This window comes from Rattus norvegicus, chromosome 8, assembly GCF_036323735.1.
Source record: "Rattus norvegicus strain BN/NHsdMcwi chromosome 8, GRCr8, whole genome shotgun sequence".
Classification (NCBI taxonomy): domain Eukaryota; kingdom Metazoa; phylum Chordata; class Mammalia; order Rodentia; family Muridae; genus Rattus; species Rattus norvegicus.
In genome coordinates this window covers 105,583,640-105,600,283 of record NC_086026.1, presented here as the reverse complement: position 1 = coordinate 105,600,283, position 16,644 = coordinate 105,583,640, and the positions used below count along the sequence as shown (strand labels likewise).

The 16,644-nt window shown below is 45.4% G+C and overlaps 1 protein-coding gene across 2 annotated transcripts in view; it reads right to left on the bottom strand.

Moving 5' to 3' along the window:
* The window catches only part of Gk5 (glycerol kinase 5), a 68,958-nt gene that overhangs the window by 30,692 nt on the left and 21,622 nt on the right, over positions 1-16,644 (bottom strand). For both annotated transcript variants that reach the window (XM_008766574.4, XM_039082563.2), the window contains 6 exons: positions 11,354-11,429; positions 6,199-6,260; positions 5,945-6,018; positions 5,695-5,755; positions 3,645-3,771; positions 946-1,050 (listed from right to left, as the gene is read on the bottom strand). In XM_008766574.4, the coding sequence (XP_008764796.1) occupies positions 946-1,050; positions 3,645-3,771; positions 5,695-5,755; positions 5,945-6,018; positions 6,199-6,260; positions 11,354-11,429 (505 nt within the window). The remainder of the gene's footprint in view (positions 1-945; positions 1,051-3,644; positions 3,772-5,694; positions 5,756-5,944; positions 6,019-6,198; positions 6,261-11,353; positions 11,430-16,644) is intronic.

Sequence of the window (16,644 nt, the reverse complement as noted above, 5' to 3'; positions counted from 1 at the left end):
ACTGATTTTGCGTGCATGTGCACATATGGCCCCATGCATGGAGGTCAGAGGACATCTTGTGGAAGATGGTTCTCTCCTACTAAGTAGGTCCCGGGGATTGACCTCAGGTCTCCCAGACTTCCTCCGAGCCATCTGAGCCATCTGTTAGGGCTTTTTCTTTCTTTAGGCTTTTCTGGTTTTTGTTTTGTTTGGAAATAAAGTCTCGCTATAGCTCCGGCTGGCCTGGAATTTACTGGACACAAACTAATGTCCATGCTCCTGCCTCTGCCTGCTTAGTGCTGGACTTACAGGTGTTTACCACAACATTGGCTTGCTTCTTGCCAATTTACTAATGGTCTTGCAATCTGCTACTAATGGCTCCTTTTGTTTGTATGCTTGTTTTTCAAGACAGGGGCTCACTATGTGGACCAGGATGGCCTTGAACTCACAGCCATCTGCCTACCTCTGCCTTCCAAGTGCTGAGGTTGAAGGCGTGCACCACACCATGCCTGGCTGCTACTAATGGTTCTGACCCCTTGTCTCTGTTTGTTGCTTGTAGCCTAGTTATTCCTATACATTCCAGTATTGTATATACTCAGATTTGCCTTCTGCCCTTTTCCTTTCAAGACTAGATCTTACTGTGTAGGTCACGCTGGTCTTGAACATGGTATACAAGTCACGAGACTTCAAACTCTGCTTCCCGAGTGCTAGCTAGAATTAAAAGTGTGTATGACTATAGCTGATTCTTTCCCTCCCTCCCTTCCTTCCGTCCTTTCTTCCTTCCTTTGTGATTCTTAGTTCTAATACTTAACCTTTACCAACCCAATATTAAAAAAAAAAGACTATTCTATATTTCTCCTAGTACATATTATTTTATCTTAATGTCTCATTTGAATGGTCCATTCTTTGATCTAAAGCCATGTGGCAAATCTGAATTCAAGTCGATTTTGTTTAGAGGTGACTTACCTAACTTCTGAGCCCATACTATAGCGGTGCCGGTGTCTCCTGCATTTCCTTCAGCTAAACATACAAGTTCGTGCCCAATCTTCCATCCGATCAGCGGGTAAAAGCCTTAGAGAGTAGATATCCAAATGAGCAATGGAAGTCATAGAGCAGCTGTACAACTGGGTGCACAACAACCATAACACGTAAACCACCACACAACGCTTAGGCACTAAGCCTGTGGGGGTTCGAGTCCCAGCCCTCACTAGGTGTGGCCTCACAGTTTCTGGACCTCCAGCCTTCCTTTCTGCAAGTGAAACCCTAGAGAATGGCTGTGTGCATGGCAGAGTTAACTCATAAAGGAACTTCCATAGAGCCCAGCACACGGTCTGTACAATACACGTGGTAGGTCTCTGTTTTCGTTCTTGTTTTTTTTTTTGTTTTTTTTTTTTGTTTTTTTGTTTTTTTTTTAAATTAGACGACTTTTACTAAATGAGAAAACAATATTTAAAATATACTTTAAACAAAATGGAATTAGAAAAGAAAGACCGGGAAGGGGGACAACATTTTAAATGTAAATAATTAAACTAATTAATAAAAAGAAAAGAAAGATGTATGCATTTTAAAGAACTTTGCGGGGGTTGGGGATTTAGCTCAGTGGTAGATCGCTTGCCTAGGAAGCACAAGGCCCTGGGTTCGGTCCCCAGCTTGGGGGGGGGGGGGACCAAAGAACTTTGCACTGTGCAGAAAACCAAACGTTTCTTGCAATAATATGATATGCCAATCCATAAAATGTTAACAGAGTTCTCAATTTAACATTTTCTTTTTTTTTTTTTGGGGGGGGGGTTCTTTTTTTCGGAGCTGGGGACTGAACCCAGGGCCTTGCGCTTCCTAGGCAAGCGCTCTACCACTGAGCTAAATCCCCAACCCCTCTTTTCTTTTTTTTTAATAGCATAGAATAGAGTTTATTCAGGGAATGGGGAGGGGAGTTGAGAAGGTAGTAGAAACAGAGAAAGGCAGAGAGAGGGAGAGGGAGAGGGGGAGAGGGGGAGAGGGGGAGAGGGTGGGGGAGGGGGAGAGGGAGAACAGAGGAGTAAAGGCCAGCCATGAGCACATAGAGAGAGAAGGGGAAGGGGATGGAGGGAGAGCAAGTAGGCAAGAGAGCTCAATTTAACATTTTCAAAGACAATGTAGGACTTCACATCTATGGTAACACATAAAAGGGGCATTATTGTTCTTGTTTGTTTTGCTGTTGGACGGCTGATTTGGGGAACAAGGAATTGAACCAAAGACCTGGTGCACCACTGAGCTATTAGTTTTTAATAGCTACTGGTACATCCATGTCTCTAGAAATATGGCAATAAGTATGTTAATTGCAAAGTAAAGGCTACTAGAGATCACTTAGCCAGAGCACTAACTACACTGTTGTGTTTAATTGTGGTCTCCAAGCAGAGCACAGTGGAAAACAGTCATCACTTTTTCTAGGTTTGACCCCTCCAGCTAGGGGAAAAGGATAAGGCTGCAGAGAAGGCAGGAAATTGGATTTTTAAATGCATCTTTGAAAATGCTGAGGATGACGGGCAATGGCGGTACACACCTCTGATCCCAGCACTCGGGAGGTAAATACAGGTGATCTCTGTGAGTTCAAGGCTAGCCTGGTGTACAGAGCAAGTTCCAGGACAGCCAGGGCTACCAGAGACAAAGCTCAGTTGGAAGAGGGCCTAGCCAGCACACAAGAATCTGAGTTCCATTGCCAGCACCATACATGCCAGGCATGGCAGCAAAACCTACAGCCCCAGTACTGGGGAACAACAGCTCCAGGTCATCTTTGTCTACACAGCACATCAAGGCCAAGCGGCAAGACACGAGACTTGCTCTCAAAAACTAAAAAGGCCCTAAACGTGCATTGCTCACTAGTCGGCAACTACTACTGCCCTAAGGTGTCCAATGCACAGGAAAGTAAACTAGGATTTAGTTCAAGGAGTACAGTACTTGCCTAGCATGTTAAGGTCCTGGGTTTGAATTCCAGGAGTAGCACCCCAAAATGACAGACAGACAGACAGACAGACAGACAGGGCAGGAGAGATGGCTCAATGTTAAGAGCACTGACGGCTCTTCCACAGGTCCTGAGTTCAATTCCCAGCAACCACATGGTGGCTCACAACCACCTGTAATGAGATCAGATGCCCTCTTCTGGTGTGTCTGATGACAGTGACAGTGTATTTATATACATTAAATAAACAAATCTTTAAATAAATAAACAAACATGGGAGAAGATTTGGACTGTAATTGTAAATGTTAAACAAATATAGTATGTAATACAAATAAATACTTGGAAAGCTGACCAAAACAGCCTAATCCATCCATCCGTTATTTTGTTGTATTAATAAGTTTGTGTTTTGGGCTTTTGCCTTGAGTTTTCCAAAGACATTTTTCTATATGGCTCTGGAACTTGTCTGTAGACCAGGCTGGCCTCCAGCTCAATTGCCTCTGCCTCCTCCTGAATACTAGGATTAAAGGTGTGCGCCCACCACCATCTGGCAACATCTTTGTTTTTAATACTGCTAATTTAATTATTTTAATTAATTTAAAGGCAATGGTGATTAATTATCTCTAATAATAAAATATATGAAAGAATATCTGAGACATGAAGTGGGGACTTGATATGTGATATGCATCACAAACATAAATGTAAATTTTATCTAACCAACAAGATTATTTACCTCCGTTAACATGCTGAGGGGTTTTTCCGGTATTGATATCCAAAAATGTCCCAGTTCCCATGGTTAACTTCACATCTCCTGTCTCGAAGCAGCACTCTCCAAACATGGCTGACTGCTGGTCACCAACCTGCCAAGATGCCCGACTGTCAGAAGCACACCGTACCAGTGCCTGCCTCCTTACAATCCCCTCCGCATTTACACGACTCTCATGATTACTTATTTCTCTTGCCCTTTCCCCCATTTCCTTAGGTTAAAAATGAACCCTAAAGACAACAGTTGCATAGTCCGAGGGTCTCTCTGGGCCAGCACTGCAGGCAAGTGACTTGTCCAAGGGCTAATGGTGCCAATTTAGCTCATGACTTTTATAAATGTGAGTAATTTTAGAAATGTCACTAGGAAAACAGCACTGAAACAGTGTGCCGTTTGGCTTCACCTTAGAGGTTTCCTCTCTCTGTCAGGACAACTGAACTCACATATTTATTTTACTAAGGTACAAGAAATAAAATGAGAAAGCTGTAAGCATGCTATTGCTTTAAAATATTACAATTTTGTTCCTATGGCTACATATGAATACACAAAGATACTTAACTACTACAGTCTGGGAATCAACCCTAGACCCTCCTCACACATGCTGGTGAGCGGCCTACACTGAACTACACTCGTAACACCACTTTCATTCTTCTTAGAGATGGGTTGCCATGTTTACCAAGGTAGCCTAGACCTCCTCTCTCACCTCAGCCTCCTGAGTAGATATTAAACACACACACGCACGCACGCACACACACACACAGTGATAAATATTTAAAAAATAAAAGGTAAAACTCATGTATTAAAGCCTTCTGAGGCCAGGCATAGTTGAACACGCATCCTCAACCCTGGAGTCTCTGAGAGGAGGGTCTTAAGTCAGAGGCAAGCCTGGACTAACAACAGGACCCTGCCTTACATGATGATGATGATGATATTGATAATGACAGTACTACCTGGATAAGGAAGACAGAGGCACATGCGTGCAGCCCCAGCACTTTGGAGACTACTTTGAAGGCAGACTACTCATTTTTAAGTAAATAAACTTACTTCTCCCCCTCCCATTCTGACTCCCTGGCTAGTGTGGAGAGTCCATCTGGGTACAGGTGGCCTCCACCCCATGTTTAAGCTGCTGTAGGAAGAAAGGTACCCTGAGGTTCTCCAGCACGGCATCCTGAGGGTTTCTAACTTTGTATGCTCTCCTCTGGCCAGACAGCTAGAGTCTAACAGTAAAAGAAACCTGAAAAACAAACCCAGGAGTTTTGGAGTGGCTCAGAGTTAGAAGCATTTGTTGCTCCTGCCAAGGACCCAGGTTCAATTCCCAGCACCCACCACAGCAGCTCACAACCATCTGTAACTCTAGTGCCGGGGGATCAAATGTTCTCTTCTGGTTCTGCAGGTGCTGCTCATATGTGGTGACAGACATACATGCAGGCAGAGCATCCAAACACATGAAGTAAACAGAAACCTAAAGCCCAGCAATTATTTTCATGCCGGCAAGCTAAGGGCTTCATAACATCCAGCCACAACTTCATCTTCTAGCATTCACTGGCTGTCTACTGATTTTCTGATGAACTATGATGACATTGCCGCTTTTAGAATCAAAGCATCTACAGAGGTGGTCTATTACTCGGCATACAGCATCCTTAGAAAATGTAAGTTTCCTTAGGTATCAAATGTTTCTCATTCTATACATAAAAGAGATACTAGACAGAATGTGTGTTTCTTCTTTAGTGCCGATATTGAACCCAGGGCCTTGTAAATGCTCTAACGCTAACACTAAAAGCAGTAGGGTCTTACTGTGTAGCCCTCTGTCCTGGAACTTGCTATGCAGACCAGGCTGGCCTCAGACTCACAAAACTTGCCTGCCTGTGCCCAAGTGAGTACTGGGATTAAAACCGGGAGCCACCACGCTCAGCTCAGGCATTATTTCACTGAAGATGTTCTGTTTCTCTTAACGCTAGTCCCAGCTATCCAAACACATTTATTTAGTTCTCACACCCCATCCCCCATGTCTTCTACTTACCAAGGCAACAACTGGTATAGGCACGCCAAATATCTCTTCATCCACTGATCCAAAATTATAGCTTTAAATAAGATTGATGAGAGAGTTAATTGTAGCTCTGGCCACACTCATCCTAAAATCCAGCTGACTGCTTTTCACGTGGCCCATGATGTTACAGAACAGATGCAGAAGCACGTGAAAAAGAAAGTCCCTTCTCCCAGCGAAGCGAAGGGAAGTCAAAGGCAGTCGTGTGAGTTTCTGATGGGTTTACCTGGTGTCCCTCACAGGAGGCAGGATAGAGAACGGGATGGAGACCATGGTGGCTATAAGCTTGCTCCAGCGCATCTGTGCATGAGAACATGGCGTCAGGATGTGCGAGCTTCCGTGCCCCACCCCTACCCACATGTCACAGCATCATGTCATACGCGACAGACGTACACGAGGGTTGTCAACTGCCATCATTGACAGAAGAATCTAGCCTGCATTGCAGAAAAGCTGGTGATTCAAAAAAGAGAGAAGTCTTACCGCATAGGGATCAAAGAATCCAGTTGTGCTGGCATTTGAATAATCCGTGGCATAGGAAGAACCTAAATTTCCATTAGAAATAACACATTTATTATCAGGAAACATAAATCACCTAACCTTGGCTTATAATCTAGACCTTTGTCTATCTTCAAATTCATCCGAAAATGGATGTTTGCGATGTTCAAGTTTCCAGGAAAATGCCCATCTAAACCTTTACAAACTTTTACGGTGTTTTATTTTGATTGGAATTTTATTTAAATTTTTCAAAATTACAATTATGCATGTGTTTGTGTGCATGTGTACTATCACAGCACTCACGTGCAGATAAGAGGACAATTTCAAATACTGTGTTCCCTCTCCACCTCATGGGCCCCAGAGACCAGATCTGGTCCTCAGATTGGTAGCGGGTGCCTTTACCCCGTTTTAGCCTTCTCACCCCACCCCGTTATATACCACTGTCTGCATGTGGAGGCCGGAGGGCAACTTTCAGTAGTCAGCTCTCACCACCATGTGGGTTCTAGGGACTAAATTCAACAGACACCATGACAGGCTAAGCCATCTTACCAGCCCCTGAACATTACAAAAGCAACTTTAAAAAGCTTAGATCCTGAGTTTTAAAGGAAGGGGTGTCACGATGGTAAGTGATGAACCCTGCCCCCCCACATACACCCTGAAGTGTATCCAAGTCCAGTGTTATCACTATTTCATTTTTCCAAATCTTAAAGCTAGACTTATTCACTTCACCTTAGGTGTATTGGTGTTTGGCCTGCACGTATGTTTGTGTACCGCATGTGTGCTTGGTGCCCTTGGGAGTCAAAAGAGAGCATTGGATTTCCTGGAACTGGAGTTAGACTGGTTGTACAGTAACACGAGGGTCTTTGGCAGTTAACAGCTGATCTACTTCTCCTTTCCAGCCCCCCCTTAAAGTTAGCACACACAGCAATGCATTTTACATGTCATTACACTCTGTTCTAGGTTGTCTCTCTCCCTTCTCTTCATATCCAGTCTAACTTTCCTTCCTTCTCCCAGACAAACTGCCCTTTTGACTTGATGGCACATGTATTCCCGCACCCTGTTCCCATCCCTAAAAATCTCTTCCCTCACTCTCATGATCCTCTGGCTTAATGACTGATCCAGACTCAGACACAGACAGACAGAGAGACAGACAGACAGACTCAAATATAGGTTCTGAAAATGAGAGATAACGTGGTATCTTCTCTTCAAAGGGTGGGTTGTCTCACTCGACGTGATTTCCAGTTCCATTCATTTTCCCGCAAACGTCATGACTCCATTCACTGTTTTTAGAGCTGAATAGAACTGCATTTCGTGAATGTGCCACATTTTCTTGTTCTTGATTGGTTCGTTGGTGAACTTCTAGGCTGGTGTCTTTTCTTGGCTGTATGAACAGCGCAGCAGTAAACATGGACGTGTAGGTATCTCTGTGGCATGCGTAGGGCCAGGTCACATGGGAATTCTCTTTTAACTTGTTGAGAAGCCTCCATAGGGATTTCCATCATGGCTGCACAAGCGTCCATCCCCAGCAATGGCGATGAATTGGGCTCCTCTTCCCATCCCTACCACCTGACGCCATGTCTTCTCTTTGCTTCTGTTTTTTGTTGTGCTTTGAGACTAGGTTTCTCTCTGTTGCCATGGCTGTCCTGGAACTTGCTACATAGACAAGGCTAGCCTCAAACTCACAGAGACTCACCTGCCTCTGCCTCCCAAATGCAGGGACTGAGAGCCTGAGCCACCACACCTGACTTCCTTGATCTTCTTTTTTTTCCTTCCAGAGCTGAGGACCAAACCCAGGGCCGTGCGCTTGCTAGGCAAGCGCTCTACCACTGACTTTTATTTCCCTTGGGATTAACTCACTGAATAAAAAGTAATTATTAGCCATTTTTAGGGTGGGGGGCGGTTGTGTGAGATTATTTTCCCTGCTCCGTAGGTTGTTTCTTTACTGAAGCGACTGTTTCCTTTGTTGTGCAGAAGTTTTCATTTCAAGCAATCCTATCCACCAATTATTGAGATTATCCCTGTGCTATGGGGCACTTTCTAGAAAGTCTTTGCCAATAACGTAACCTGATGCATTTTGCCTAGCTTATTTTCTAGAAGTTTTGGTTCTATCTTATGGCAAGATCCATTTTTTCTTAAAAAAGGTTTCTTTCTTTTTTTTTTTTTGGTTCTTTTTTTCGGAGCTGGGGACCGAACCCAGGGCCTTGCGCTTCCTAGGCAAGCGCTCTACCACTGAGCTAAATCCCCAACCCCAAAAGGTTTTTTATCTGTACATGTATGCAGATGCCCATCAAGGCCAGAAGAGGGCATGAGATCCCTGGAGCTGGATTTCCAGACTGTGTGAGCCACCTGACACAGGTGCTCTGGGAAAGCCAGTGCAAGTATTCTAAACCAGCCAACCCAAACAGTCCACTTTGGTGTTGGAGACAGGGTTTCTCTATGTGGTCTGGCTGTCCTAGAGCTTGTTACATAAACCTGCCTGTCCCTGCCTCCCAATTAAAGGCTTTTTTTTTTGTTTTTTTTTTTGTTTGTTTGTTTGTTTGTTTGTTTGTTTTGGGACAGCTTCTCTCGCTCTGTAGGCCAGGCTGGTCTTGAACTCACAAAGATCCACCTGCCTCTGCTTCAGAAGTTCAGGGACTTCAGGAATGCAGCCCAAATCCAGCTAGTATTGTTGTCTTCTACTCCTGTGAAGAATGTCACTGCGGGCTGAGGGGCTCCTAAAGGGGCCCGCCACACCTCATACTCTGTGTTCCATCCCACATGGTGGAGGGAGGGAGAACTACTCCGGAAGCTTGACCACCACAGGCGCTGACTACAATATTCCTGGTCGCTTTTCCAGTTGGCCACACTCTCGTTCTCATCTCTCTGCCCTACTGGTATTGCGGCCTTGCTGGCTTACTGTTGCACGTTGGAGTCCTTCCTAGTTCTCTGTTGATCACTCCTGCTCATAACGTTTATCCCGTATTCTTATGGAGGAGACTCCCTTCCTCTTCTGTGGGCAGTATTCCTCGATGCATCTTCTGTGTCTCGGGCTTGATGTGGGAGCTGTATTGGATCTGGGCCTGGTTGCTTTGTCACTGTGTGGCCTTAGTCTTAGATTGTAGGATCAAAAGCCTCTCCCTGTAATTTATGGCACAAGAAGTTTACATTCACAGAATGTTGTCAGCCTGAACCAGACCCTTCTGGGTCTCCAGCAAGGTTTGACCCCTGCTGAGCCCTGCCCTTGCATGTGGAAGCCTTTTGTCCCCAACTGGGAACAGTCTGGCCAGGTACTTCTCACCTGAGTCAGAATTAGGCTGGCCTTCCTGGTTATTTCCCTAATTTATTCAGGCCACATAGTCGGTCCTTTGTTACCTAAGTCTCAGCCAGGGTTCCCCACTGTGCTTGACAGATACCTGCTAAGTGGTGTTCTTTGGATATATAGTTTGGTCAATAAAGAAACCAGAAGCTCTCTTCCTCTTCTGGCTTGACAGGAATAACCTGTGTGTGTGTGCTTCTTTCATCCCACAGGCTTTCTCGGTACCGTGTCGGTGCAGGCGCCCGACAGCTTGAGAGTCAAGAACTGCCTGTATCCGGCTGCGTCTGGCTGACCTTCAAACGTCCTTGTTTCTCTGTCAACTGTAAAAGCCACTTTTGCTGGGCAGCTCGCTCTTGGTTGGCAGACATTACTCTAGAGCTTGGAGAATGGCTCCGTGATGGTTGTTGGCAGGGGATTAGATGTCACTGCTTTGTACATGAGCTGGCATGTTCCCTTTACAGCTTTCAGTGTCTTCTGCTTTCTGCCTTGGCATTTTGATGATATCATAAAAGATTCCTCTATGGTAATATCTATTTGAGATTCTAAATGCCACTTCTATTGGCCATCCATTTCTTCCTGTCTTGGGAAATTCTCTGCTCTAATGTCACCAACCGGTCACGCTCTTTGATGTCTGCTTGTCTCGTCTATAACTTGATGTTCTATCATGACATATATCATAGGTATGTTAGCGTCTTTAGGATGCTGTGGCCACGATCATTTTCTCCCTTCTTGATGTCTGGATGTAGCATTTCATGAGCGCAGCCCTCCAGCCCTACTCTTTCTCCTTCCAGTTGCTCAGATGTATTGGTGAAATTCTCCACTGTGTTTTTCATTTGATTCACTGCATTTTCCATTTCTAATTTTCCACTTCTTGTTGTTCAGAACATCCATCTTCTTGCTGACCTCTCCTCCATGTGGTCATCAGGTGGCTGACGTTTCCTCTCACGGTGCTGGCCGGCCTTCCTTTCGGGCCTTGAATTTAACTAATCTGCTTATTTGTATCCCCTTTGCGTCACCCACTGTTTCTTACCAATCAAGCTGAAGTCTTCATTCACTCCACACTTTACCCACGCTGAGTGTCCACGAGGAGGTCGGGTCAGGACACTGAGACCTTTTGGTCTTCTGAAGGAGTCAAGCTGCATCAACGTGGCGCTTGTGTTTCGAGCTCCTTCGTTTTGTTTAGTTTTTGTTTTGTTTTGTTTTTTTCCCAGAGCTGGGGACTGAACCCAGGGCCTTGCGCTTGCTAGGCAAGCGCTCTACCACTGAGCTAAATCCCCAACCCCTGAGCTCCTTTGGTTTTATCTGAGGATTTTCCTAAGCAGTCAGCTGTTGAAGGCCCAGTCCCCAGTATGACTCAGTGAAGGGAATACACCCCACTTGAGGAAATGGTTGCTGCTCCTCTACCCATGGGGCCCAAGCTGTGCTCAGTCTCTGCACTGCCGAGGTTTGTCTCGACCCTTCTGCATCTCCTCTCATTTCCTTTGCAGGTTTCTGAATAAAGTCTGTCCTTCTTATTCTGCCTCTTCACTGTCACACACGGGGGTGCTGTTCTAGCCCCCCCATCCCCCCATTTTACCTGGAGGTCTACCTTTAGCACTCTTTATAATTAAGACTGTTCCCCAGGTCTTAGACTTTGAAGTTTCATCAGCATTTTAAACCCTCTTCCTCTCCCCTCAAAAGTGAAAATACATTTAGCTTTATTGCAACACGAAGCTACCAGTGTGCCAAACAGAAGAGAGTTTGGCACACGGAAAGAAGAAACTGTGGCGGAAGTCTCTCTTATGCAACTCTGGTCCCTCGGACTTCCTCGAGTTAACTGGGACAGGTCTGTGAGGCCGCCCTTACCTTTTGTAAGCTTGTACAACAGCCAGGTATCAATAGTCCCAAAGCAACAATTGTCTTCTTCAACTGCCTTTTTCACCTTGGAAACAGAAGAACATGTAGACGATTGGAACTGACTATGATATCGGGCACGGAAAAAAGATACAGATCAGCAGACACACTGTAATCTCAATACTGAGAAGTAGACCTAGAAAGGTCATTTCCAGAACACATTCCAAAGATCTTAACCGTTAGTGATTGGGACTCAGCAGTGGGTACTTCCCATCCTCTGTGCTTCGCTGGAAATTTTTAGTTATACATTATTCTTAGTTTAAAAACTTTACGGGGTTGGGGATTTGCTCAGTGGTAGAGCGCTTGCCTAGCAAGTACAAGGCCCTGGGTTCGGTCCCCAGCTCTGAAAAAAAGAAAAAAAAAAAAAAAAAAGAAAAAAAACTTTACATTTTGGGCTGGAGAGATGGCTCAGGGGTTAAGAACACTTGGGTTGGGGTTGGGGATTTAGCTCAGTGGTAGAGTGCTTGCCTAGCAAGCGCAAGGCCCTGGGTTCGGTCCCCAGCTCTGAAAAAAAAAAAAGAACACTTGGGTGTTCTTCTAGAGGTCCTGAGTTCAATTCCCAGCAACTGCATGGTGGCTCACAACCAACTGTAATGGATCCGATGCCCTCTTCTGGTGTCTGAAGTCAGCTACAGTGTGCTCATATAAATAAAATAAATCTTTAAAAAAAAAAACTTTACATTTTTAGTTTAAAATAGCACAGTATGTATATATTTTAGTTTAAATACACAAATATACTATACAAGCTAAAAAAAAGTAATATCATACTATGGCTTAAGATGTAAATCCAGGGGCTGGGGATTTAGCTCAGTGGTAGAGCGCTTACCTAGGAAGCGCAAGGCCCTGGGTTCGGTCCCCAGCTCCGAAAAAAAAGAACCAAAAAAAAAAAAAAAAAAAAAAAGATGTAAATCCAAACAATGGCCTATTTTTAAAAAATGTTATGCCTGGTCACCTAGTCAAAATATACAGGGACGTTGGACTGAGGGGTGTACAACCCCATTTGATACACGTACAACACAACCTGACTGTAGGTGTGAATTCCACCGGACACACTCACAACACAACTCTTACATGTAAGTCTCATTGTGGAAGAGGGGCTGGGAAGATTGAAGGAGCCAGAGGACTAAGACATCTATTGCAAAACAGCGTCTTCTACATATTACAGGGCAGCTGTACCCATGAAACCACAACAACATGGTTACCAAATAAGATCTGCATGATTATCTTTGCACCATTATATACCAACATGGATGCCCCATGGATGAAGTGCTCTAGGCCCTGGCTACTGAGAGAAAGAATCTGTATTCTCTGGGCATGAGTCCCTAATAGGTTATCCAATCCCAAAGGGGTGAGCCCTAAGTACGCGTAACACACACACACACACACACAGACACACACTTAACTTAGCAGGTTGTATTTATAGGAACATATATACATATGTATTAATAATGATGAAAAAACAGATCATGATTTGAAAGGGAGTGAAAAAGACAAGAGAGGAGTCAGAGGGTTAAAAACTGTGGAGGGAAGAAGGGAAGAGAGAAATGGTTCTGTGGTTAAAGGAACTTCCGAGAACAGCCGCATCAGGCACTTCTGAGGTACTCACTCACAACCACCTGTAACTCCAGTTCTAGAGGATCCAACCTGTTTTCCTAGCCTCTACAGGCACCCACATGTGGCAACACATACAGACATATAGACACGTACACACACACACACACACACACACACACACACACACACACACACACACATGAGCAGTGAAAAAGCCCCCAATACAAAAGGTTTCCGTGCATCAATTCAAAAGGACTTAGGCTGCGAGGAGCCCGGGTACTAAGTATGTTCTCGGGAAAGCAACAGGAAGACTAATCCTGTTAGCTTGTGTTTACGTCATCATTTTGCTAAGACAGTTTTCTCTAAGGGCATCAGCTTCTTCCCCTTCCTGATGATGGAAGCATACAGGGGGTTGTGCAACTTCCAGGTCCTGTGGGGAGCTTTACAGAGCCTCTCTATATGAATGCGGCATGGCTGCCCAACTGTATGTGGGGAGCTTTACAGAGCCTCTCTATATGAATGCGGCATGGCTGCCCAATTGTATGTGGGGAGCTTTACAGAGCCTCTCTATATGAATGCGGCATGGCTGCCCAACTGTATGTGGGGAGCTTTACAGAGCCTCTCTATATGAATGCGGCATGGCTGCCCAACTGTATGTGGGGAGCTTTACAGAGCCTCTCTATGAATGCGGCATGGCTGCCCAACTGTATGTGGGGAGCTTTACAGAGCCTCTCTATATGAATGCGGCATGGCTGCCCAACTGTATGTGGGGAGCTTTACAGAGCCTCTCTATGAATGCGGCATGGCTGCCCAACTGTATGTGGGGAGCTTTACAGAGCCTCTCTATATGAATGCGGCATGGCTGCCCAACTGTATGTGGGGAGCTTTACAGAGCCTCTCTATATGAATGCGGCATGGCTGCCCAACTGTATGTGGGGAGCTTTACAGAGCCTCTCTATATGAATGCGGCATGGCTGCCCAACTGTATGTGGGGAGCTTTACAGAGCCTCTCTATGAATGCGGCATGGCTGCCCAACTGTATGTGGGGAGCTTTACAGAGCCTCTCTATATGAATGCGGCATGGCTGCCCAACTGTATGTGGAGAGCTTTACAGAGCCTCTCTATATGAATGCGGCATGGCTGCCCAATTGTATGTGGGGAGCTTTACAGAGCCTCTCTATATGAATGCGGCATGGCTGCCCAACTGTATGTGGGGAGCTTTACAGAGCCTCTCTATATGAATGCGGCATGGCTGCCCAACTGTATGTGGAGAGCTTTACAGAGCCTCTCTATATGAATGCGGCATGGCTGCCCAATTGTATGTGGGGAGCTTTACAGAGCCTCTCTATATGAATGCGGCATGGCTGCCCAACTGTATGTGGAGAGCTTTACAGAGCCTCTCTATATGAATGCGGCATGGCTGCCCAATTGTATGTGGAGAGCTTTACAGAGCCTCTCTATATGAATGCGGCATGGCTGCCCAACTGTATGTGGAGAGCTTTACAGAGCCTCTCTATATGAATGCGGCATGGCTGCCCAACTGTATGTGGAGAGCTTTACAGAGCCTCTCTATATGAATGCGGCATGGCTGCCCAACTGTATGTGGAGAGCTTTACAGAGCCTCTCTATATGAATGCGGCATGGCTGCCCAACTGTATGTGGAGAGCTTTACAGAGCCTCTCTATATGAATGCGGCATGGCTGCCCAACTGTATGTGGAGAGCTTTACAGAGCCTCTCTATATGAATGCGGCATGGCTGCCCAACTGTATGTGGGGAGCTTTACAGAGCCTCTCTATATGAATGCGGCATGGCTGCCCAACTGTATGTGGAGAGCTTTACAGAGCCTCTCTATATGAATGCGGCATGGCTGCCCAACTGTATGTGGGGAGCTTTACAGAGCCTCTCTATATGAATGCGGCATGGCTGCCCAATTGTATGTGGAGAGCTTTACAGAGCCTCTCTATATGAATGCGGCATGGCTGCCCAACTGTATGTGGGGAGCTTTACAGAGCCTCTCTATATGAATGCGGCATGGCTGCCCAACTGTATGTGGGGAGCTTTACAGAGCCTCTCTATATGAATGCGGCATGGCTGCCCAACTGTATGTGGGGAGCTTTACAGAGCCTCTCTATATGAATGCGGCATGGCTGCCCAACTGTATGTGGGGAGCTTTACAGAGCCTCTCTATATGAATGCGGCATGGCTGCCCAACTGTATGTGGGGAGCTTTACAGAGCCTCTCTATATGAATGCGGCATGGCTGCCCAACTGTATGTGGGGAGCTTTACAGAGCCTCTCTATATGAATGCGGCATGGCTGCCCAACTGTATGTGGGGAGCTTTACAGAGCCTCTCTATATGAATGCGGCATGGCTGCCCAACTGTATGTGGGGAGCTTTACAGAGCCTCTCTATATGAATGCGGCATGGCTGCCCAATTGTAGGTTGGTGGGGAGCCCAAACCTGAATATTAGTTCTTTGATCAAAATGGTGTTAATTACCATTTGTTTTGTTTTTGTGGTGCTCCCACACTAGATTACATTCCTGTTCCCTGACTCCCTTTTGTGTGCGGCTGTGATTGAACTCACTTGGTCACGCTAAGCAAACATTTAACAATCTGAGTTCCATCTTTTATCTTATGTGGACAGATGCTTACTTGACTGAACGTGCGTCTGGGCACCACTCATGTGCCTGGTATCTATCTGTGGAGGCCAGAAGAGAGTGTTGGATTACCCGGATCAGAAGCCACGGGTGGTTGTGTGGTGCCGTTGTGAAGCTGTGGTGTGTAGTGTGGGTGACGGGAACTGAACCCAGGTCCTCTGCAAGAGCAGGAAGTGGACCTGATCACTGAACCAGCTCTCAGCTTCTTCCACTTTTTTTAATGGCTAAAAAATTAAATTAAGCTTCGAAAAATGGCAGACAAATGAAGTTTATCTAAGTCACAGTTATTATTTGAAAACTTTACCCAAATATTCTAACAGTTAAGAGTTGGCATGATAGGTTTAATAGTCTACTCGACACAATCCAGAATCATCTGTGGGGGAATGCCTTGCTTATGCTGATCGATGCGGGAAAGACTGAAACTCAAAAGGGGGCTCTCCCATTCCTGGCTTTGGGCCCATCTGCAAACACAGGGAAAGTGCCAGGCTGGGAGCACACACCTTTAAGCCCAGTACTTGTGCTGGAGGCAGGTGGATCTCTGTGATTTCTAGGCCAGCCTGGTCTTTACACAGAATACCAAGGCAGCCAGGGTTGCATAGAGAAACCATGTCTCTAAATAAATAAATAAATAAATAAATAAATAAATAAATAAATACCCAATCAAAGCTAGAGAGAATGCGGGCTAAGTACTGGCAGGCATCGTGCATCCCCTGTTCTCTGGTCCTGACTAGGGATCCATGTGGCTGGCTCTCAAGCGCCTGCCACTGTACTCCCCTGCCTCAGAGGACTGGGACCTGGAACATTAGCCGTGATGAGCCTTCAGTTGTGTTTGTCAGGGTGTTTTATCTCAACAGCTGAACATAACTTACACGGCTGCCGTGGCAATTCCTGACAGTCTCTGTAACCTCAAGATGGTCAGTTTAAAATTAGTGAAGGATTTGTATCCTGATAATGAAAAACCTCAGATATTTTTATGGCAAAAAAAACTATATAGAACTCAAACATTAGAATCGATAAGTGAAGTCTGAGT